This window comes from Aythya marila, assembly GCF_965140915.1.
Source record: "Aythya marila genome assembly, chromosome: 3".
NCBI lineage: Eukaryota > Metazoa > Chordata > Aves > Anseriformes > Anatidae > Aythya > Aythya marila.
The window spans coordinates 4865147-4889408 of NC_139044.1; the positions used below are offsets into that span (position 1 = coordinate 4865147).

General features: G+C 43.0%; 1 protein-coding gene across 2 annotated transcripts in view; it reads left to right on the forward strand.

The window, feature by feature from the left end:
• Positions 1-4545: 4545 nt before the first annotated feature.
• Positions 4546-24262, forward strand: part of XPO1 (exportin 1) — a 40970-nt gene continuing 21253 nt past the window's right edge. The window contains exons 1-5 of one of the 2 annotated variants that reach the window (XM_082757153.1): positions 4546-4683; positions 5226-5249; positions 8726-8857; positions 12340-12441; positions 16312-16384. In XM_082757153.1, coding sequence (XP_082613279.1) covers positions 8732-8857; positions 12340-12441; positions 16312-16384 — 301 coding nt within the window. In that variant the 5' untranslated portion in view covers positions 4546-4683; positions 5226-5249; positions 8726-8731. Of the gene's footprint in view, positions 4684-5178; positions 5250-8725; positions 8858-12339; positions 12442-16311; positions 16385-24262 lie in introns of both variants that reach the window. The other variant, XM_082757152.1, reaches the window with a different exon arrangement.

Genomic DNA, 24262 nt, shown 5'->3' on the forward strand with positions numbered 1-24262 from the left:
TCTCAGGGAGCTGGACTGCCTCTAACAGTTTCAGGACCTCCTCTGCATGCTTGATGTTTTTGCCCTGAGAGTTTAATAATCCTCTTTCCTTCCAGATTGCTCCATGTACGACCCTGAAGGCATACTTTGAGTCTGTATAGATGTTCACAGTTTTGCCTTGGGCCAATTCCAAGGCACGAGTCAGAGCAATTATTTCCACTTCCTGTGCAGAGGTATTCATGGGCAGAGGCTTTGACTCCATTATTTCTTGGCTGGTGGTCATGGCGTGTCCTGCATGCCTCCTACCACTCAGAACATAGCTGCTTCCATCCACAAACTAGTTCTACCCATCTTCCATAGGACTGTCTCTCAGGTCCAGACGGCTTGCATATGTTGCTTCAATAGTCTCTGAGCAGTCGTGATGCACTGGTTCTCCTGTGTTTCCGCTGAGGAAAGAAGCTGGGTTGACAATGTTAGTGACGATCTCCACATCGTCCTGTTCTACCAGTATCGCCTGATAACTCAGGAATCTTTGTGGAGATAGCCAATATCCACCTTTTGCTTTTAGTACTGAGGATACTGTGTGGGACACTAGTACAGTTGTCTTCTGGCCCAGGGTAAATTTTCAGGCTTCTTGTATGTTCAATATTACTGCTGCGACTGCTTGTAAGCATCCAGGCCAACCCTTTGCATCCAATTGCTTGGAAAAGTAGGCAACTGCTCAGCACAAGATCTGGGCCCATATCGACAACATTCCCAAAGCAATCCCCTGCTTCTCATGGGAGATAAAGAAAAATGGCTTACTCACATTGGGAAGCGCTAAGGCCAGGGCCGACACCAAAGCCTTCTTCAGTGACTCAAAGGCTTGCATGGTCTCCTTTTGTCCCATTTAAGGTGTTTCTGATCAGTGGTTGTTAGTGCATATAGTGGTTTAACAAGCAGTCTGTAGTTACAGATCTACAGTTGACACCACCCAGTCATTCCCAAGGAAGTCCGTAACTCCTTTACCATCTGGGGTCTCTGAATTTGGCACATTGCCTCTCTACGGGCCTGTCCCAAAGTTCTTTGTCCAGCACTAATTTCATAGCCCAAATAAATCACCTTACGCTGTATTACCTGAGCCTTCTTCCTGGATACTCGGTACCCTGGGAGTCCCAAGAAATTTAGCAGGCTCACCGTCCAGCCATACAGCCACCCTCCATCTCAGCAGCAATCAGGATATCGTCCACATATTGCAATAGCTTCCCTTCCTCAGACGGGGCTTCCCAAGATTCCAGGTCTTCTGTGAGTTGATTACCAAAGATGGTAGGGCTGTTCTTAAATCCTTGTGGCAACATCATCCAAGTGAACTGAGCCTTACGTCCACTTTTAGGATATTCCCATTCAAATGCAAATATCTTCTGGCTAGCTTCATGGAGAGGGAGGCATCCTTCAGGTCTAAAACAGTAAACCACGTTAGTTTGGGTGTCAATACAGTTAAGAAGGTATATGGATTTGCTACTACTGGGTGAAGGTCTTCAGTGATCTTATTTACAGCTCGTAGGTCCTGGACCACTTGATACCAGTCAAGTTTACGAACAGGTAATATGGGGGTGTTGAAATCAGACTCGCATTCTTTTAATAATCCAAATAGTAAAAATTGTTCTATTACTGGCTGAATTCCTTCCCTATCTTCCTTCTTTAGGGGGTATTGTTTAAATCTTACTGGTTGTTGACCTTCCTTGAGTTTAATCTCAAGAGGTGGAGCGTTCTTTGCCTTTCCGGGTACATCGGTGGCTCATACCCCAGGATATACTTGGTCTAGAATCTCTTCGCTGATTTTTCCTTCGGTAGGAAGACTAGTTATGGATAGACTCAGAATTTGAATGTACTGCTGATCTTTTACCTTCAGAGTAACTTCCCCTTTTTCAAAGGTAATCTTTGCACCCAGTTGTCTCAACAAATCTCTGCCTAGAAGGGCTTTTGGGGAGTTGGGCATAGACAAAAATTTGCGGTTGCCCCATTGTTTTCCCAATTGCTATTTTAGAGGCTCACAGAAATATTCCTTTCACTTTGGCCAGTTGCTCCTTTTGCCATGATATAATCATTTCCCAGAGGCATCAAGGCTTGATTCAAAACTGAATATGTTGCCCCCATGTCAATTAGAAATTCTACTACTTGTTGTTTCTTCCCTAGCTTTATTATAACCAGTGGATCTGGTAGGGTAGATTCCTGAGGTCCCCGCCAATCTTCCTTCACATGGACTACTATTCCCTCCATCTGGTGGCTTCATCCCCTTTATTTCTTGGACATTCCTTTTTCCAATGACCAAACTTTTTACACAGAGCACATTAATCCTTGACTAATCAGGACTGTTCTCATCTAGGCCTCCTTTCCTTCTCTTCCCTGAGAACCGCCACCAGTCTCCTTTGCCCTTGTCTATATCCTTCCTCTCTGTTACTAAATACTCTCCATGCTTCATCCCGAAACACTTCCAGATTTCTACTTTCTGTAGGACGCAACTTCTGGAGCTTGTGCCTGATGTTCCTTGTGGACTGACCCAGAAACAGAGAGACTAATGGTTGTATTCCTACCTCTGACCCAGGATCCTGCGGTGTGCTACAGTGCATTACAGCCCTCCGTTGATCCAGGAATTCAGATCGGGACTTGGAAGGACTCTGTTTAACTGCATATAAAGCTGACCAGTTTATGGTTTTTGGGATGGCCATCTCCATTCCCTTTGAAATCCAGCCTTGATACTCCTGCAATTTTTTCATATGCGCAGATTTATTAACTTCCCACTTTGGGTCTTGGAGAGGGAAGTATTCCTTAACGTCCCCTCCTGTAATCCAATAATGGTCTCCAGCCAAATTCCCTGCTGTTTTGAAAATCAGTTGCTTCTCTGTCTCAGTCATGTACTCATTAATAATAACTGTATGTCCTTCCAGTCAGGGTTATGCTGTTTTACAATGAAATGAAAATATTTGGTTATACGTACCGGATCACTCCTGTAATCCTTTGCAATCCTTTTCCATTCCCCTGAATGAGCAGTGGAAAAAGGTACTTTGATCAGCATTGTCCCACCATCAGGCCCGACTTACTGCCTTTTGGAGAGGTGTTTGTAAGGCTGCGGGGGCAGATTTCTTCCTCCTACGGGAAGATATAGGACTGTCCGGGTGAGCGGATGTTCCATCCAAGTCCACACCCTGTTCCTGTGGTCGAGGGGGAGGCTTAAACAGATACATTAGATCTTGCTCTGGTGCCTGATGAATTTTATCTGCTTTGGTACACCTTCATCCAATACTGCATGCCGAGCAACGCTGCCTCAGTTTACCTCCAAGCTCCTTCTCTAAGCCCTTCTCCTGTACGAGGACTATGCTGCATGCCAAACATCTCTGTGCGATTTACCAGCTGCCCTGGCCACACGTATGACTTACTTGCCCTTCTTATAACACATACCGCTGTATCCACGCCTTCAGGAGGTTGTTGTCTGTTCCCACAGCGAGCGGCTGGCTGCAGACCCTCCTCCGAGGAAAATGCTGGGGGGGCACCCAGGGGTGTCTGCTCTGTACTCGATCCCACGGTCAAGCAGAGAGCCTCCTGGCTGGTTTTATGCACTGATATGCAGAAAACAGACCCCACACCCAGTAAGGTCGTACAGTAGGGATGCTTGTTCACCACTGGGCAGCACGGAGGGCAGTCCCACCAAAGTCGTGTGCACTTCAGTGGGGCAACTCGCCTGGGTTATATGCAGTGAAGAGTTACATGTGCATGAAGCTTCCCAATGCACCTATACATATGCATGACCTATCCCCGCTTCATATTAAAATTAGCCTCCAGAAGTCATTTCCATAAGCTCCTCCCATCTGCGTTTGGGCAGTGTCTCCTGGTGGTGGTCGCCAGGGGTGGTGGGGATGAAGGCTGCTGACTCTTCCTCATCACCCCCTGCCTTTGTGCAGACCCAGCTGCTCCTCAGCTCTTGTCCAAACCACAGGGCCGGCCTCAGCCGCTCCTTGAGACAGGCTCCCCGCTTTTATCAGGAACCATCCTGAGGGGCCCCAAGACTTCTTGTGTCAGTTAATTCGCACAGGAGCAAGCAAAAGGCGTTAAACAGCACCTACTCGTTCGATACAACAACCTAGGTGTTCGTTAATCAGCATCCTACCTGCTAAGATTCCCTTAATTCCCTTAACTCCCCAACTCCCCCACTCCCCTCACAGGGACCCCCTCACAGGGCGCCCGCACCCCCTGAGGCGCGAACCCGCCGCCCAACGGCCGCTTCCTTTCCCCCCCCCTCAAGAAGCCCACGCGCCGCTCACGTCACGCCGAGCCGCCGCCCAATCACAGCGCGCCGGCACCTGCGCCCGCCGTTTGCGAAGCGGAGGCGGGCCCGGCGTTGAGCGACAGCTCGGCCCGGCCACTCAGCGCGCGGCGGCCCGCCCCCCTCTCCTTCCCCCCCCCCTCCGCGGCTCAGCGCCGGACGGACAGCCGCGCCAACCAATCAGCGCGGAGGCCGCTGGCGCGGCGGCCCGCCGGGCGGCCAATGGGAGCGGGCGCTGGGCGGAGGCCCGAGGTTTCCAAACGCTCCGCGGCGCCATGGGCCGCAAACTCAACCGAGATGGAATCTCCCGGTCTGAACCGGTTTGAGCCGGTTCCGCGCCTGTGGCACTAGGAGGGGGAGCCGCGCCGCGCTCAGTCCCTGCCGCCGCCGCCGCCTCGGCCGCCGTGCGTGCGACCTGCTCACAGGGGGAGCCCGCGGGGGAGCCCGCGGGGGGGAGCCGCCGGGGGGCGAAGTTCGCTGCGAGCCGGGGGGCGGGCGGCGGGGATGGGGCTGCCCTGAGCGCCCGCCGGGCTGAGGGGAGGGCGGCGGCGGCAGCGGGACGAGCGGCAGCCCCCGGCCGCCAGCAGCGCCGGCACTGCGGGGCCCGGGGCGGCCGGCGGCGGGGCAGGGAGCCGGAGCCGGCGGGGCCCCGCGGAAGGTAGAAGCGGCCCGGGGGGGCTCGGCGGCGGCGGGGCGCCCTCACGGCCCCTCACGGCCCCGGGGACCGAGCGGAGAGAGGCAGCCGCGCACCCTCCCCTTGATTTTTTTTTAATTCACTTCGGGGGTCGTCGTTCTTTTTTTTTTTTTTCATTATTTTTATTTTTATTTTTTATCGTCATTATTATTTCTTTTTTTTTTTTTTTTTTTTCTCCATTTTATTCCTTTCGGCGTGTGGTTAGAAACTTGGCTCACCTTCCCCCCCTCCCTCCCCCCTTACTTTCCGAAGGAGGAGGCTGCGAGGAACACGGAGGTGAGGGCGCGGAGCGGGCCGGGGGCGGGGGGAGGGCCCTGAGGAGCCCCCCGAGGGCTGGGGGCTGAAGGGAGGGGACGGGGGGGGGGCTTTGAGGCCCGGGGCTGCGAGCACCGGGGGGCCCCAGGCCGGGCACGGGGCCGCGGTGCTGGGCTCGGGGAGCTGGGGGGGGGCCCGGGGGGGCCTGAGGGGGCCTGGGGGGGGGGCCTCGGCCTCGGTACGAGGGGGGCGGTGGGGCCGGGGTTGGGTCCGCGCGGGGGGGAGAGCCGGGCCCTAATCTGTAAATTATTAGGAGTGGAAGTTTCCAGAAATATTTTTTGTGTGTCTGTGCAGCAGTATTGAAACGTCCGCCCGCGTCACGTGGGGGCCCTGTATAGAGCGCAGGGCTGGAGCGGAGGCAGGCAGGGAGAGAGGGAGGGAGGGAGAGAGGGAGGGAGGGGAGGCAGGCGGGGAGAGGGGGGCAGGAGGGGGAAGGAGGGGCCCCGCCGCCAGCCACCCGGCCCCCGGCCCCCACCGGGGCGAGCCCGGGGCTCGGCGGCCCCGCAGGAGGAGGATGGCGGGGCCTGGGCACAGCCTGGGCACCGCTGGGGGTAGATCCCCCCCCCCATGCCCTCTGTGGGGCAGGGAGGGAGGGGATGGGTGCTTGGCCATCCCCGCCGTGCCAGGTGCTCCGCTGAGCAGCGTGGGGCTGGAGGGACATCCGAAGGATGCGAGGCAATGGCTGGAGGAGGGTGGCTCCCTCCCCCCCCTCCGGCGCTGGGCTGGCGTGCGGAGGGCAGAGCGGCTCGCCCAGGGTGGCCTCATGGCTGCCCCCCGAAGCTCTGGGTGCCTGCGGTGGAGGTATGCCTCGGGCTTCCCTGGGAACGCTCTCAGTCTCGCTGCTGCGAATCAATGGTCTCGTTCCCGGGCACGACACGCTTAAATGAATCGGGTGTGTCTTAAGGAGCTAATGGTTGTTTCAAACTGAGGGTCCAGGGTCACGGAGAGTTGGGATAACTGTGTAAACAGTTCTCTGCAAATGCAGTTCTTTTGACCTTCGGTAGATGTCATGTTCTTGCTGTGTTGTAGTTTAGTTTTTTTTTTTAAACTTTCTGTTACCCCGCTTATTGCCAGTGTTGAAGAATTGGTGGTGGTGGTTAGAGGTGAGATTTAAAACTGCTCGCATTCAGGCATGACGGGGAAAGTGTAGGGGCATGGTATGCCAAAGGCTGTGAGCTTCGTGTGGGTACGGTGCTGGGAGCAGGAGATCAGGTTGGTTGCCGTTGGTATTGACCACAAAGCCGCCATTTCTGTCTTTCAATTTGCAAGCAGGCAGGTCATTTTGAAGATAATGCTGGGAGTGGCAAAGGGCCCTATTCAAAACATTTCCTTTTTGCCTCCATGTGGTTAATAACTTCTGCTTGTCACGTGGCTGCTCGTTTGTCTTCTTAGGACTGCGTAAAGACCACTGAAGGGGGCTCAGATCTAAACTGAGTGGCCCTACCCAAAGAATCACAGATTGAAAACGTTCCTCGTAGGCTGAGGGCTGCTTTCCCAGCTCCCGCTTCAGCCATGGAGGGCAGATGCGAAAGGAGAGGGGCGTGCCTGCGAGTACGCGCGGCTGGTGGGAGCGATCGTGCTCTGCGCTGCGCAGCGCATTAATTGGTTGGGTTTCCTCCTAGCAGCGCTGCTCGCTGCCCCTCTGCCAGGTGAAGTCTTGAAGTACCCTTTTAAGTTAGAAGAAGGAAATCATCTTTCCCTGCTGTTTTGTTCCTTGCTTCCGTATGTAGTGATTCCCAAAACTTTCCGAGCTGGGTGGAGGACAAATGCAGGGTTTAATTAATTTTGGTTTCTATTTGATGTTTATTTCCTCGTATTTTTCCAGGGAGATGCTGTAAAAAGCCTGACTGGATAATGCCATGGACCCCTCAAAATGATTACACTAGTGCAATAATACTAATTGCACGAGTTATTTATTCAAAATATTACTAAAATATTATTTTTTTCCCCAGTTAATATAATTCTAAATAGAAGCAGACAAAACTGCTTGATTCTACTTGCAAATGTACATTCTAAACAAAAGATTTTCCCTGTCTGCATGTTACTGTAGGACTTTCACTTAATTAGCAATTGCTTGGGTTGAGTCACAGGTTTGTCTTGCTCTTCACTTTTAAGCGTAAGACTTAAATATGTAAGGGATGAAATGAGTTCTTATTTCCCCATGAAGCTATCCAGTAAGAGCAGAACTTTTAGCTTGCCCTAAAGAAGGGGTGGGCTGGGTACGTTGATTTCTCTTGTTTTCCATGTGAATGCATGTGAATTTGTTTCCAGAAGAGATGGATTGTATTGCTTTGAACACGCTGATAGCGCTCCTGTAACTTTTTGAATGACCTTGCAGTTTTCCAAACTTCGGGGCATTTCTCAAAAGAGTGGTTCGGTGTGAAGTTTGTATCTATATGGAGGGCCCTGAACAGGAGGGGGAGAGAACTGTAGATAAGAGGGTAGGAATGTGTTACCGTTGCTGTGTGAAGAGGGGAATAAACTTAAGCTATTCCCAGCAGGGGTCTGGTTTAAAAGGAGTGGAGTGTAGCTTCTGATCCGCACTTCCTTGGGTTTTGGCTTGTCTTGTTTGGGGGTGCCTTCATCTTGTAGCAGTTTCTGGCTCGTAAGCATCTTAATGTGCACGGTCACACGTGCTCCATCTAATTTCCTTTGCAAAATGTTGAGGCTACTAGATCTAAGGCAAGGAGTTGGTGTGTTATGGGACCTGAAACCTCCAGAGGGCTTTTCCATTCCAGTGTGAAGTTCTCTGAGGTGGTGTGCTGAATTAACTGCCTCCTTACTTCATCTTGAAATGCCTTCAAACAGGCAACTGCCTTAATTTCAATGGCAATGGCTTGCTTGTATGTAGATAACATGTGAGCTCTACCAAGCATATGAAAAATGACCTCTGTGGCTAACTTCTTACCAAGTTTGTAGATTGTTTCACTTCCATAATGGGTTGTTTAAAAGCTTTCAGAGCCAGATGTGCATGTTGGCCTTGAAAGCTTAAAATCCTACTGAGATGAGTAGGATGGGTATGGGTCGTGTTCCAGAGTCACGGAATGGTTGCTACTGGGTATTTCTACCAGCAAACCTGGTAGTTTTTAAAAATTTGTACTGGTTAACAAATGTTCAGGGAACTGTAGGGGCTGCTGCCTGCTTGGAAAGAAGTTGCTCAACTTGCTTGATAATGTGGCCCATTGATTAGTCAAACTGCTATTATGGGTTGTGCCTGCTGAACACCCTGAGAATTCGGTTGGGGCAGTAATGTGTGAGTTTTAAGTATGGGTTTGTCCTTGTGTTTAACAACGGTGGGAGTTTTGTGTATTTAGTGCTGCCTAGTACTGCTAATGTAGCTCATCTCAATCAAATGAGATGTTTAACTTGAAGCAACTACTTTACAACTGCACCTAATAAGTTCCTATTAATTGATCAAAAAATTCTTTATTTTTCAGTAATCTATGCCAGCAATTATGACAATGTTAGCAGACCATGCAGCTCGTCAGCTGCTGGATTTTAACCAGAAACTGGATATCAATCTTTTGGACAATGTGGTGAACTGCTTGTACCATGGAGAAGGCGCACAGGTAATGTGGACTTTGAACCTATGTGTATGGACTGTGTTTGACCTTATAGCTAATCAGTTGAGCAAAATTAATTAACTTGAATAAAAATCAGTAATATTAACAGATTTACTTGGCTATTGACTAGAGTATCCATGGTGATTTATGTGCCCTTGTTTAAAGCAGGCCTTTATGCCCATTGAAATAACAGAAAAATGATAGTTTAATGTGTGTTTTCATTTCTATCATGCCTTTGGCTATTATAAGAGATGAGCAAGTACGACTTGGTGGGGGTGTTGTTGCTTGTAGCTCGTCTTCTAGGCCTTTGTTCATCAGGAAAGTCTGAGCTACTGTTCTGGACAGGATTGTGAAGCCATAAACTCAATATTGGCCACACTGAATGATTGCATTTAAGAGAAAAAAAGTGCCCTTAGAACATTTATACTTACAAAAAAGTATATGTATTAAGAGAAGATTTTGTCCTTTTATCTATTTTTTTTCCCATTACTGTTTTCTTCTGCATGGATTCTTCTTGTGCTCTTCTCAGGACTTAGTGCAAATTGTGAAATTTGAGTTCAAATCAGGGGAGTGTGTGTCTGTGAGCATATGTTGTCTTGAAAGTGAATTTTATATTGCTTTTATCTAGTTTCCAACTACTTGGGGAAAAAGGCTTAATGTTGAAAGCAAGTATTGCTACAAGGGTGTTGGCATAGATCCTCTTCTGGCGAGTTTTAATTGTCCATGCTTAAGAAATTGGGAGTTTCAGTGTCAGGCATCTTACTAAGATACTCTTGCACAACAATAAAAAGTGAATTAAAATGAGACAAAGTAGCTGATGCTTTTCTATTCCTTCCTTCCAACTATTGGAATAAAAAGAAAATACACTTCCTTGAACTCATTTTGTGTATCTAAAAAAAGTTTGTCACAAAGTGGCTTGTAGCTTTTGCCTTCGGTAGCATGGACTTCTGAGTGCTTGTGTTGTAAGTGATATGCTTGTTTACTGACTTACAGAATGGGCGCTGTTTGTAAAATTTTTTGGTCCGAATTGACCTTAAAACATAGGAAAGAGATATAAGGAGAGTAGAGGATTAACACTAAATGCAATGATCAAATGGCTATTGTTGTATTGGGAGAAATTTATTTCATATAAATCAGCTGGGGATAGTTTTGTGTATTTAGGAAATCAGTGCAACAAGAAACAAATGCAAGAGGAGGCTATTAACTGGCAAAAGGGGATCATGATATAAACTTACAAATAAATGGACTAATATTTTTCATGTAAACTTGGCCTGCTATTTTAGTATTTTCCCAAGGGTGTAGATGTTTTTCAGTGAATGTCTGTTAGCTTTTACCTCTTCCAAGAGAAGTTCAAAAGTTCCTGCAGGAAAAAGCACTTCATTGCAGAGTCTGCCAGTTCAGAACATGCTTTAAAAGGTGATGGGAGTAATAGAAATAGAGGAATCTAAATATTGGGATATTAACAGCATTGTGTCTGGAACAGGATATAGTAACATGGAAGAAAGATTCAGGATGCAGTCTGGCTAGCCCATGCTGAACTTACTTTCAAATTCACCTGACTTCTTCCCCATAATTCTTAGCTTGCCTCCTCCTGCTTAACTCTTATTGCAGCTTGCAAAACTATCTGCACATCTGTGTTAGGCAAGTAAGAAGCTTTGTTCTGTCCTCGACTTCTAGATTTTCTTCTGTTCTTAGCTTTTTTGGTGTACTTTCTGAAAAGAAAGAATGCCCCTAACAACTGAAGTAGCTTTGGGACAACTCAAATGGATGTTTAGCTGTATTCATCCCAGACTCTTTAATTCCATGGGTCTGTTAGGCAGTTGCATGTTCGGAAGCTTCGGTCTTGGTTAAGCATTACCGTTTGTATGAAACTATGGGAGCTGATGTCCAGCAGTGTAAGGCATTGGTGGGTATGAGAGTGAATTTCACAGGGCCTGGGAGAAGGATAGTGAGCATATGTGTATCTTCTTGGTATGTGTGTTTGATCCTGTGATCTGTTACTGGTATTAGAAGCACCAAGGCGGGTCAGTGTAAAAACGTACCCAAGTTCAGCATGGCTGTAACACAGTGATTCTTTCCCTCTTGAACGGAACTTTCAGCATAGAACTGCTGGATGTTTTAGCTCTGTGGTACTGTGAGAAAACGGTTATGCTGCCTTCTTAGGTCAATATAATACCCAGGTGGTACTGCTCCATGTGTAACCTACAGGGACTTGGTAGTCCAAGTCAGTAACAGACTGGGGAACATTCTGCTGCGCTCAGTTTTCTTCACTAGCGATGTCAGTATTGTATAGATGCCTTTAGATATCTTTTTTTATGTGCTCTCTTAGCTTTGGATTTTAATTCCATAAATTCCGTACACAATTTGGCTGTTGCTTGTGTTATATGTGTATTGACTTTGAGTCTTGATGGGGTTTCTGTCTTACCGAACAAGTGTGTTTTTTTTATACTAGTTGATAATTAGCTGAAGTATGTTCTTGTAGCCAACTAGGGGTCTGCATGGCTATAGTAGGGTGTAACTGGTGAAGTTAAAGCTTTATCTGCTTTGTAATTCCATTGAATTGGCTCTACAGTGCAGTGGGAGAATGAGTTAATCTATGCTAATCGCCGTGTAACTTTTTCTCATAACTTTGAATATGTTCATGCTGTTGAGAGAGAGCATCTGGTGCTTGTAGGTGATGCAATTTGCTGCAGGATTTGTCAGTACGCTGCATTTTTGGAAGTGGCTTACATCACTTGGCTTCTTAAAAAGATGTTTATGCACATCTAGGCCTGAAAAGGATACCTAAAATGAATTCACCTGTTTCAATGCATAATTGCTTCAGATGAGGAGTTTTGGCAAGTTATTGAAGCCATAGTACCTAGTATAATGATTGCTTGTGGCAGTCCCAAGGAGGAACAAACTGTTAATGTAACCAGCTGCCCTGCTGCCCCCCAGTAAGTAGTTACTGTTTTTGTAAGCTATTGGATATATCAAGGGATTCCTCACAAGCAGGGATTGGAGAACTTCAGTTCTGCTCTGTGATTCTTCAAAATAAAATCAAAAGTTCATATATCAAGAACTTTGCATCATGGTGCAGTACTCCTTAAAGCTGGCTGGTGTATTATATAAATGCTTCCAGTAAAAACTAGAAAGTTCGGGTACCCTAGAATAAAATTTTATCTAGAAGACTTCCTTGGATGGCAGAAAGCTTCTTGCCCTAGTGTGTTGTGTGCTTTTCTCACATCTTCACTGTTGGTCTAGAAGAACTATTCAGGATTGAAGAGGGAAGTAAGTCAATGACCATCTTGCACTAGTGTGTTCCTTGAATTTGATTGTTAAAAGACCTTAATTGACACACAGAAGGAGGTTTAAGTGACCTGTTGCTTCTGATTTAATTCTAATTTGTGGATACATGGTGACATAATACATGAATGTCTTAGCTGATAGTATGTTTTTTCTAAAATAACCCAATGCTAATGCTGTTTTTTTCCCAAACTTGTTTATAGCAAAGAATGGCTCAAGAAGTCTTGACTCACTTAAAAGAACATCCCGATGCATGGACAAGAGTTGATACTATTTTGGAGTTCTCTCAGAACATGAATACCAAAGTAAGCAAATCAACTTTTATTTATTTGGTTTTCCTCCTTCTTCCATTCATAAACTTTGAGGAAGGTATCTCATTTTTAGCCATAGTCTTTCTTGATTCAAACCACATTTTTTTATTGTCTTGTTCCCAAAGTTGGCTTTAGATGAGAACCATAAATGGACAAAATATTTAAATCTCCTCTTCCGTTGACAAGTTTTTTCTCCTAAAAAAAAAAATAAATAAATTGGAAATAGCATTTTTCTTTATTTTCTAAGCCACATACATGCATAATGCCAGTTCCAAAGATTGGTGTGTGTATACATCGAGTAATGGAAAGTCTCCTAGAGCCACATTTTGTCCTTGGGTAAGTGCTTGGCTGTCTTTGATGTTAATGAGAGCCATGTGCACGTAACTGAGGAGAGAATTTGTCCCTAGGTATATTGAAGACCAAATAGAAACCTTATTAGGCCAAGATTTTGAGCAGTCAATGAAAGTGAAGCACCCCAAACTCTTTGTATTATGAGATTAGTCTTGACTAATATGCAGAACGCATTTGCTTTGTACTGCTATTTAAAATCCATCCATCATGGTAGAGACTAAAGGGACAGCGTTCAGTATTGGTCTACCATTTTCAAGGCTTTACCAAGATTTCTGCAGTTTGAACAGAAAAGTTGATTGAAATGTATTTTCACTGTCTTAAGTTTGATGATTACCTTAAGTAATGGACATGCATGTTTTTCTGCTTGATACACATTGTGTTCGAACAGAAAATGATCATGGTTGGATGGTGTCTGAATTCAGGAGGTTTTCATGAAACCAGTTCAGTTCAAATTTTTTTAATGCTCTAAAGTTCAGGGGAAAACAGTTTAAAGAACTTCCTCAAAGTGCTAACCTATAAGTAACAGTGTTTGCCTGTTTGCTTGCCTGGTAAACTTTGCTTTTTATACTGACAGACATTACTAATGTTTAAGTTGATTTATCAACAGTATTTTTAAAAACTCAAATTTGTCTTGTGAAAAATGAGATGATTAGAGGAACAGAAAGAAAGCAACAGGTAAAGAATTCTTCAATTTACATAAATTGCAAATGATTTGGTGCTAAATTTATGCACTATGACATTTGGCTTTTATGCAATCATATTTTTTTCTTTAATTAAAGCTGTTAACACTACCTGATATTAATCATAATGTTCCATTATGTTGATTGCTTGTAATAGGAAGAAAAGGGGTGTCTTCCTGTGCAACTGACACAGCTAGGCTTTGACGGCAGGCCTCCACAAGGTCTACCCTTTTGATTCCCTTTAACTGAATTCTGTTCATCAATTGTTTTTGTTTCTTGGGAGGTGGGAGGGAGGGGATTTGGTGCATAGAATAAGTAATAAGGGTTCCATAGAAATTTCTACCATAGGGATCATTTCATGTTTTTTTTCAGTCTTTGCTGTTAACCTGTCCCTCATCTTCATAACTTGGCAGTGAATCGTTGTTAGATGATTAGAAATAAACCAAGAGCAAAATGCATATTGGAAAGACTTCTGTTTTGTGCTTGGTTTAAATGTGATAATGTGTGCTGTTTCACTACTAAATAAAAAGTACACCTCCAATACTTTAGATGGCAAAACTTACAATTGGCATCAGTGACTTTTTTGGACTTTGTGTATCTTTTTTTTTTTTTTTTTATCAGGGAAGTACCAAAAATAATTATAACCATGAAATCAAATAAAAGTTAAATGGAAAAAAAACAACATGGCCCCTTGCAGTATGTTCAGGCAGTCACACAAAACCTTAAAACAATGGTACGGCAAGAAAGATGCATAGGTAAAGACTGTATACAGTAACTTTATTACTGTTGCCATTTCATTTCACGTGCAAGTATTAGAGAAAAATGAATATTACTAGTGCTGAGGAAAAGATGAGATGAACACGAGGCTAGCAGAGGGCAGAACTGAGATTGCGTGTACCAAAGAATGAGTAGAAACCTAGACAAGATGAACCTCTATGGCTTAAGGTACATGAGTGCGTATGGGGGGTGTAGGTGTGGCAACTTGCATGCCAAGGTGTGTTGGGGGAGACTGAAGATGATTTCTGCCCATAGTTTCTGTCAAGGTTTTCCTCTAAGTTGTGTTTGGTCATCTGATGTTAAAATGAAATAAGGTTTGCCATTCTGATTTAGAGGCTGAGGAAGTTGACTTGGGGAGGGCTGGAGTGGGGGGGGAAAGCAATGTGGAAGCAAACATAACCTTTTCGGTTCGATGAAAAGGCTATTAATAGGTGTGCCTGTACAATCTGGAAATAAAACTATAGGAAACTTCCGGAAACTATAGGCTAACTTCAGGAAAGTTAGCACTGTCTGGTTATCAATGGCCATACTTCCAATGTTGTTAGAAGCTTTTCTAAGTATATTTAGTTTCATTAGCCTGGATCAGGTGCAGATGACATCTACAAATCTGTGGCAGTAAGTGAAATAGCTTCTTGTGAGGCATTTTACTTAAATCGTTTCCATACATTTTCCTGTATGAGCATCCCCCTTAATTTCTTTTAGTTTTTGTGTGAGATGACTATTGTAAATTTGTAGATTAAAATCTAGTTGATAAACTTTTACTGCTGATAATGAAGAAAAGAATACCCTGCCAATTTTCTGTTATTACATATTTTTTTTCCTCTGTACCCAAGACTTTGGAAGATGACGCTATTCTAAAGACACTATTTTGCAGATGCAGGATCCTCACGTGAAGCTGGTGGGAGCTTGGGTCACAGAGGGAAGCGAAGGGGGAGGGAATGTAGGTTATGTTAAGATGAGAACAGCAAAAATGGCATTAAAATGCAATGTAGTTTGGGACAGCCTACATTGTGTTCTTTTAATTAAGCTGAAGTTTATATGATCCCTTTGGTTGAAATGCTTATGATCCTACTTTGTATAACAACTAACCATTTTAAAGAAGAACTCTTATTCTCAGCCAAACTTTTAACTGTAAAAACGTGAGTTTACCTTTCAGGCATTGATATGATACTTTTTTCTTCTTCCTAGGCTGCTGCTGTTTAAAGCAAATGCAAAATTCCCTGTCCAATTTTCTCTGCTGTCTATTCATGCTAACGGGGTTTTACGTATTAAAGCTTTTTGATCACATCAAAACTTCTTTCCCTGTTACTTTGAGTTGGCAGTAGGGATAAATGGGCAGAGGGACTGGCCTTACTGATTACTTTGCATACGTAATGTTTTCAGTTAAGAAACTAGGAAGGAATTCCTGAAAGGTAAAAAGATTTCCAAGAACTTAGTCACATTTTTATTGTTCTTTGACTGAGCACAAAAGTTCATCTTTAAATAGTAGAAATAGCTGCCATATTGGGGTGGGTATTGAAATTGAATAAACCTGTGGGTTGTCTTGCTGTTCCTAAAGTAACACACCAGTGAAGTTTGGGAAGTACTTTCTAAAGAAAGTGTCAGAACATGTGATGCTAAGACAAGATTTTTTTTTTCCAGCTCTTAGAGGAACGATAGGAAGCTTGAGACCATCCAAGCTGCTAAATATTTTAGGAGCCTGGTTGTGGTAGTACTTGAACATGTGAGCAGTCATTTATGATGCAAATTCATATCTGGCTGCTACTTTCTCTTTTCCAGATAGCCAAAATTGTCTGCCAGAGGGCTTTTCTTTTTTCCTTTTTTTTTCCTCCTGGTGTGAGCATGATCAAACAGCAGGACTTAGTATAGCAAAAATAAAACAAGAAAAAATGCATGAAACCTCAGTAAATGGGTGAATAGACATGTTTAATAAATTTGTTAGTTTAATGTTCTTGAAGTCTTAGATATTAAGCGTGAATGTCTGATTGAATGAGAGTCCTGATCGTTAGGTAGTCCTACAGTAACGTACTCACATTTTGCTCTTCTCCAATTTCAGTATTATGGACTGCAAATCTTGGAAAATGTGATAAAAACAAGATGGAAGATTCTTCCGAGGAACCAGTGTGAAGGTAGGGAGAAAATTTTTGCCTTGTCTTCTAACATACGTATGCTAATTGAGATTTAGGCCATCAGTCCCCACGTAAATAACTTCCAAGTTCAGACACAATTAGGCTAGTAGCTTTTTGTAATAAGATGTCTGTGTTTCCAGATGATGTTTCCATGTCTTGCCCCTTTTGCCATAGTGGTTTCAGTAGAATGGCAAGCACCTGAAATTCTAAGTGTCATGGGAAGGTAAAAGGTGGACTGATACTTTTAAAACATCATCACTTAACATTGTATTGATTTGTAGGCCAAACTTAATCTGAAGAGGCTTCTGGGGCTGGCTTCTGGCTTTGAAGTGGAGATGTGGATTCTCTGTGCTTGGCAGTCTTCAGCCTGTCTGGGCTGTATATACAGCCCCACCAATACACGCTCATTTTTCTGATAGACTGCTGCCTCTTGTAGCATATGCAGATTTGACTCTTTTGAACTTGTAAGCAGTCAAAATTATTTTAAAATAGAAATGGTATGTAAGTAGAGTGTCCTGTTTGTTAATGGTCATTCATTCTTTAACGCAGTGAGGTACTATGAAGTCTTTTAATTTGTGTACGTGTATGTACAGGTAGACTGCAAATAAACTGCAGTGTAGGGCAAACTCCAGTCTTAGTCACTGCAATGAATTTGCAAGCCCTAAAACACAGGGTTCTTATTCTTTCTTCCCTTATGGCTTGCAATATGTGCTGAATTTTGGAGGTTTGTTAGTACAGTTACAGTAAACAGAGGTACCTCAGTAGTACAGAATTACTGCACGTTCACAAAGCTTTCTGTCAAGTCATGAAACTTAGCTTTCAGAGCAGTAAGTATAACCGCTTAAATTCTTGACATTTCAAAACTTGAATGTTGTCACCATTCTATACTTGTCTTTTTACTAAATACTGGCTTTGGAACTCATTAAAGTTATTCCAAATTTCCGTGTTCTGCTGCGAGCTATTTTTAAAGTGTGAAGCTGTGCTTTGAAGTTTTACTGCCAGTACTTAAGTTCTGAAACTATATTGATTAAAATGCACTTGTAAATGTTGATGAAAACAAATGTGGCGAGGGAGGTTTCCACATCTTTGCAGTTATTTTCCTTACCTCACCCCAGTAGGCTGACAGGTATAGCGTAGCTCTTGAAGTCAGTTTGGTTTTGCATTCATTCTTTTAGCGGCAGCATTAGACTTGTATGAAACAGCTTCAACTGAGGCTTAAATACAGCTTTGTCTTTTTAAGAAACAAGCCGAGGGGTCACCCTGAAGTTAAGTCTTCTGTGTGCGTTTAGCTCATATATCCACGTTCCTGACTAAGAGCACTTTGTTTCAGTGTTTGGAAGTTGTTCTCTAAGATTTTGGTGCAGGGCGGGAAGGCAGTAAGGAGTAAGTGGTTTTGAATTGGTTACAAACTCAGCTTACCTAATGTCTGCTGGTGGAAGAAGCTATAGTTGAGTAGGAGGAGTAAGAGGTAGACTTGCTTGGTAGTTTGGGGCTGGACAAGTGCCAAATAGAGAATATAATTCAATAATCACAAGTTGTAAAGATACTCAATGCATACACAATAATTGGTGGTAGTATGATGAGGATGCTGGCTGTGCTTTGGCACCTGCTATCCCATCTGTTCTTCAGGTGCCAAAGCACCTTTAGCAAAGTACCAAGGCTTTACACGACTTCAACAAATTCCGGAAGTGATATATTTGAGTTAGTGTTTTGTACTTTTATTTTGCTGTCTGCAGTCAAGGTAATATTGTTTGACTAGTTGCCCTCTGAGAAGATGGCAACATTAGATATGCTATATATAGTGTGTATATATATACTACACTATATACATGTATAATAGATACAGTACAATGGGAAAAAAAATTACTGTTTTTCTGCAATCATTCAATTATAATTTTAGGAATTCTGTTCTTACTTTGTCTGATTTTTGCCCTTCTGAAAATGGCAGAGGAAAAGATGATCCTTCATCCTAACAAATGAGTATCTTTAGTTCAACCTTTCAAAACATTTGTACTTGTACAGAGCCAAACTGAAATTGTGAAATTGACTTAATTTAGGGGAAATGAATCAGATGGCTTTTACTTGTCTGGTTTCTCCAGTGCATTGATGGAAGAGAAGCCAAGTGTGTACCATCTCATTTGATCCATCTCGGCCTCAATAGTAAAACTATTGGGGGGAAAAAAAGATAAAAGTAGCAATAAACCTATCTTGATGTTTCATTTCTGATCTGGTTTAATCTGGACTGTGGCCATAGTTGCAGCTGGCTGGTAAAGATTGGTGCTGGGTGGTACAAGAGAAGTTGCTCCTAAATTCCTTCCAGTGGTTTAATTACTTGGGAGCTGAGAAGACTGGTTCCATTGAGGATTCTGACCCCAGTATTCCCTGTTGTTGGCAGGAATTTCTTATTTAAAGTGTAACTACTAAAATACGGGTTCAGGGAACAGAAATGTAATATAACAAAGTAAAGCTTAGTAGCAAAGCTATTCATGCAGGTTACGTCAGTTGATTTCTAATTGTGCCTTTAAAAAACTTGTTATGCTTGATTTGTGTAACAGTCATAGCTGATGAACCTTACTTGCCTTATGAAGGAACTAAATCAATTTATTAGAAAAGACTGTTTTTCCCTTGTAGCAACAGCAGTGTTTAACAACTGAAGTCAAGAGTAGATCTAACTTGAGCATCGGTGAAATAAAAAGTTACTGAAGCAACCTGTCTGAAGGTTCTCAGACCAATAAACCAATGCCATAATTATGGAGCCTGAGCCGTAACCTTGCTTCTCAGATTTTTGTAGCTGTACTTGAAGTTGTGCATCAGAATGTCTTGCTGGGTCTTGAGGCTAGCCAGGGTTTATTGCTTCTGACTGTGTTTAGGAGGTTTTAGCTTCCAGCCTAGAATTCCAAATGCAAGAAGGGAAATGGGCTTTCTTCAGAAGATGTGTTCTTTGGATATGAACCTTAATTCCTAAACTTACTCTTATTTTTAAATAGCTTTTAGCTTTGAGCTCTTCTGGTCCTGTGGCCTTTTAACTTGTAAAAAGTTACTGTATTCCTCAGGTGTGTTTTTTAAGATTTAGAATTGTAATCACACAAGACGAACTCTCCAGAAATGTATACAAATGATGTGGTGTGTGGTTTTCCTTCAAACCTTATTGAGGCTGCTTCAGTATAAGAAAGCCAGGCATATTCCAGAACACCCGATAAGGTGGTGAACTTGTTTATTTCTGGACCATTTTACTATTAATCTACAGGAAAAAAAAAAATCAGTTTGAGGTGATGCTACACTGTTTTAAGCAGCGATACTCTGTAAAGTTGGTTGTTTAATAATGCTTTCAAAGGATGTCATTTGGTCAAAGTGCTATGGTCTTGATAGGATTTTCTCTTTCAGTGTGAAAACCTGCCTAGAAATAAAAGCTTCTTGGTCTTACAATTTGGAGATACGTTTCATTAATCCTGCAATGTGAAATGTAATTTTGTTCCTGTGAACAGAGAGAGCTTGTATGGAGTGTTTTGAGTTGGCATGGATAAGCACTTCCTCATTATGAAACCTGAATTGCTTGTACAACTTTTCTCATTTTCAAATGGAGGGGAAAAAACAAACCACTGAAGTGTTCAGAGAGATGCAGTTTTGTGGCTTGTAGGAAGGTCCTGGAGTTAAGTACACAGCTTTTGATGCAGTGGAAACTGATGTGGAAGAGATTTTTCGGTGGAGTGATTAGATACCTTAATGGAAATTTCTGGCATACTTACGAAGAGATGTTTTTTGATGGTGTCTGTGATGAAGGGGCAATTATATATATAGAACTTCTGAGGAGGGAGAACGGGCAAGATCTATCCTTTGTGCTTTTTTAAAGAATTTGAATCACTTTTTTTATACTTGTACTGAAAAAACAAATAGTGAACCCAAACAAAAACTGTTTGGGAAGGATGGCCTTTGGGACAGGAGAGGAATGCATTGTCAAAAGTAAAAATAAGATAGTGCTTAAGCTGCATAACTAGTCTTAGAACACTCAGTTAAATGTGAGCTTGTACACATACAAACCTCTCTGGAAGGAATAATCCAGCTTTATGATTTCAAGCTCTATTTGTGGTTGCAAGTTAGTTTTCATTGGACTGTCCACCTGTTCCACTTCGGTATTGTCTTATTTAAGCAAAAAATGTGCTCATTGTAGCAAAGTAGTGTAAACGCACATTTGCAGCACCAGCTATAGCAATTTTAAACACTTTGGAAATGTTGTTTGTGCTCCATAATTGGATAAAAGGATGTGCTTGTGCATCTTAAGTACAACGCATGGTTTTGTCTATAGGTGCGTACTTGCTGACTGTGTGCGCTCACGATAACATGCTGTAACTCTGTCATGATAGGAGCTGCTCTGAGAGCAGATTACATAGCTTAGATGAGATATAACTGCTTGTACAAGCACATGGAAAGATAAAGCTGAAGGATATTTCACACTTATCACTTTATACTGGCCACAGAACTTAGCGATGTTAGGGAATGTGATGTTCCTTTCTCCCCTGTCAGTGCTAACTTGTACAGATTGGGTGACCTATGAAAACATTTTTCCTTCAGGAAGTCTTGCGATTTCCCTTAAGTCTGTAGAAAATGAACTTCCACATAAGGACTACATGTAATGCTCGTCCAGAAGCTTTGTGAAAGGCCTTCAATCGGAGGAGTATGGTTGCAGTGTTCTGCTAGTGTCCTTGCTCTGTCTTCCTTCTGTGCGTTGCTTACCAGATAATTCTAACACCAGTTCTAGACCAGGCCTTCTGACAGCACCCTGGCTGGACAGTCTGTCAGTGAACTGGAATGTGGTCTGATGTTGGAGCTAGGCTGATGGTGTAGTTGTCTGCTGTGGGATACAGCTGAGAAGGAACTCCGGCTTTGAGCAAGTGCTGGTGCTTTCTGGCCCTTCAGCGAGCAGGGTTTGGGCAGCTAAGCTGGTGCTAAGATAGCTCAGTTTCAACATGGTTTTGAAACTTCATTGGTAGTTTTCTACTAGCTGAGCCTACAAACCGGTCTGTGAGCAGGAGCTCTGTCTGCCGGTGCCTTCCCATTGATGGTGGTGGAATGCAGAACAGGGACCTCCCCTTGGTCTGGGTTGTCATGAGATGAGTGTAGTTGTGATGTCAAATGGTCCTTGAAGGATGTTAAAGGAGGGGTCTGGACTTGGCCATTGTTCTTGCCATCTTCGGGCCTTGTTAAGAGCTGCTGTGATTGAAAGGGATCTCCTAGGCTTATGTGGCTTGTACACGTGCTTTCCTCAGGTCCTCAAAACACATTGATTTTAGCAAATACAAGGGACTGTTACCCTCAGTTTCTTGGACTCGTTCCACTGAAAAACGTCAACAAGCATATGTGTTGATTTCTGTAATGATATAAAGATAAATTACTCTTTCTTCTACTCAGAATTATTTCCTTTTTCCTATGGAATGGTTATAAAAACCAGAGCTATTAAATATAGAGTAGAAGCTATAGTACTTTTTTTCTTTGCAGAAAAAGGGTAATTATGGAGAAAATGCAACTTATGCCAAAAAAAGCATTAGAGAATTGGATGGCTGCTATGTTTGAGGGATTAAGAATGTGACTGTTCCCTGGATGGAAGACCTTAGAAGCTTGCAGCATGACATTTGAAAACTAGTGAGCTGTTCAGGTTGTCTGAGCTGTGGTCACTGTTTTTTCAATGGAGAAGGTTTGGAGCTGAGCAACTGCTTCCATTTGCAGATCTCACAGTGAGATCAACAGTAGCATGGCATTCAAGTTGCAACTGAACAGCCTAATTCTATCAATGCAGCAAGATAGAAAATAGACAGTTTGGAGTAAGAACAGTGTTCTTAAGAACAACATTCACTTTCTAGTTCTGTTTTTAGAATGAAAGGAATTGCAGCAATAGTCTTCCCTCAGTGGTTTGGCAGACAGTTAAAATAGTTTAGCTTCTGGCACTGCAAGCCTCTTTCCGTACTATTTTGGGGGCTTTAACATCTCACTTATGAATTACTGTAATGCTTCATCAAACTGTGGTATGTTTTTTTTTTTTTTTTTTTCTTTCTGAAAAGGCCTCAATTGTTAGGTCAGGGCAATGATGTCAGAGCAAGTCCGGTGCTTGATAATAACTCCAGTGGTTGACAGTGATATGCTTTGTTAATGAGCATGCTTCTAGAGTGGTGTGGGTTGATCCCAGCTGATAATGATGAAAACTTCAATTTGTAGTTGGAACTACCTGCAGGACAGCTACTGTGTACTATACATCTAATAGCTTAAAGTCCAGACCTACTACTTCCAAATTTCAGGAGAGTGCAATTAAAAAACTGAATGAGCTGTTCCTTTTGCTCAGGCTAGAAATGCAAAAAAAGGCTAATTTTGGCCAAGTAAGTCCTAAAAATGTTTTATAATTTAGTGTAGTGGCTGGGGGGAAAAGAAATGTCTTGAATATAAGGCCTTTGTTTTGCTTAAATGACAACTTAATTAAAAAAAAAAAACACGCTTCTAAGTATGCGTTGTGTCTGTATGCGTCAGTTGACTGTCTTGCTGAAGAAATGATTAAAAACAGATTTTGGTTCTGTTAAGCTTAATAGTAAAATATATACATGCTCTAAAACTCTTTCCTGTGGCAAGAGAATTCTTGTCTGGTTTGAAATGTTTAATCCCTGATACATTCAGTTTGATCATTGTGTCAAAGCTATAATGAAGTAGAACCATTAGTAGTGCTCATGTGGTTCATGACTCTAGATCCTCTGTACAAGCCTTTTCTTGAAGTTGGACACTGTAGAGGATGGATTTTAATATGTATATTGTGATGAAAAGTCACTCGGAAAGCCATTGTTCCCGTGTCTTCAGTGCTTGATAGGTTAGTGGTGGGGAGGGAATTGAGGATTAGGTGGTAAAATGGGACTGTAGGCAGTATAGCTTCCTATGGTCTTTTTTCTTGTGGTGAAGCTGAAAATTCAGGTTATTTTAAAACACTTTGTGGAAGTAATGCAGTTAAACAAATGATACAAATGCAGGCTGTTCCCAGTTGACATGATCTTAAGCAAAAAAGGCAAAAACAAGCTCCAGTTTAAAAAAAAAAGTGTTCTGTAATACATAATAACCTTGTGTGACAAAAAGAACATGGTATTCCAGATGCAAATGCAACAGGCTGCAGTGGTGAATACAATTCGAAGTAGTATTCTTGCAAAGCTGTGCAGGCAAAACTTTGTAAGCTGAGGCATGCTGTTCCACTGGAAGTGTGTTGTGTGAATTCCCGGTGTCAGAATGGATGTGTACGCCTAAGTACACTGGAGCATCTCAGAATCGTTACATACTGTAGAGGGGATGTCCCAGACATTGGCTGTAATTCTAGCCAAGTTGTTGAAACTGGAGACATGCTTAGAAAGCTCTTCTTATTCTTGGAGTTTGTTTTATTAATAAGGTGTTAGTCAGAGATGCTGGTGAAAGGACTATCTTATTGTAGTTTGTTTTGCCATTGGAAGCATTGGGCTAAAGCTGTAAGAATGTATTTGCCAACTTTGGAGTTGTTAGGTATGACCTCAAAGTGGTAATGGGGTAGAAATGCAGTTGGCTGAGGGAGCTCTACAACAGCACTTGTAAGAACTTACCACAACACGTGTTGTGACGGGACAGTGCTGAATGCCATCTTTCTGTCTTCAGCCTAATGCAGTGTTCTACAGTGCTACCGATGCAGGGTTCATTACATTTTCTTGCAGCCTTTGGGAAGCTGATAGGTTGATGGGGTGTCAATTACTATACTTATAAATCCAGGAACTTACTTTAGTCCTTAGTCTGATTTTCTTTTATGTCAAAATAGCTTAATCTGTAAACAATTTTGTACATCTGAAATTCTCTTGCAGAATTGATACAAAGGTGAGTTTTTGCTATATA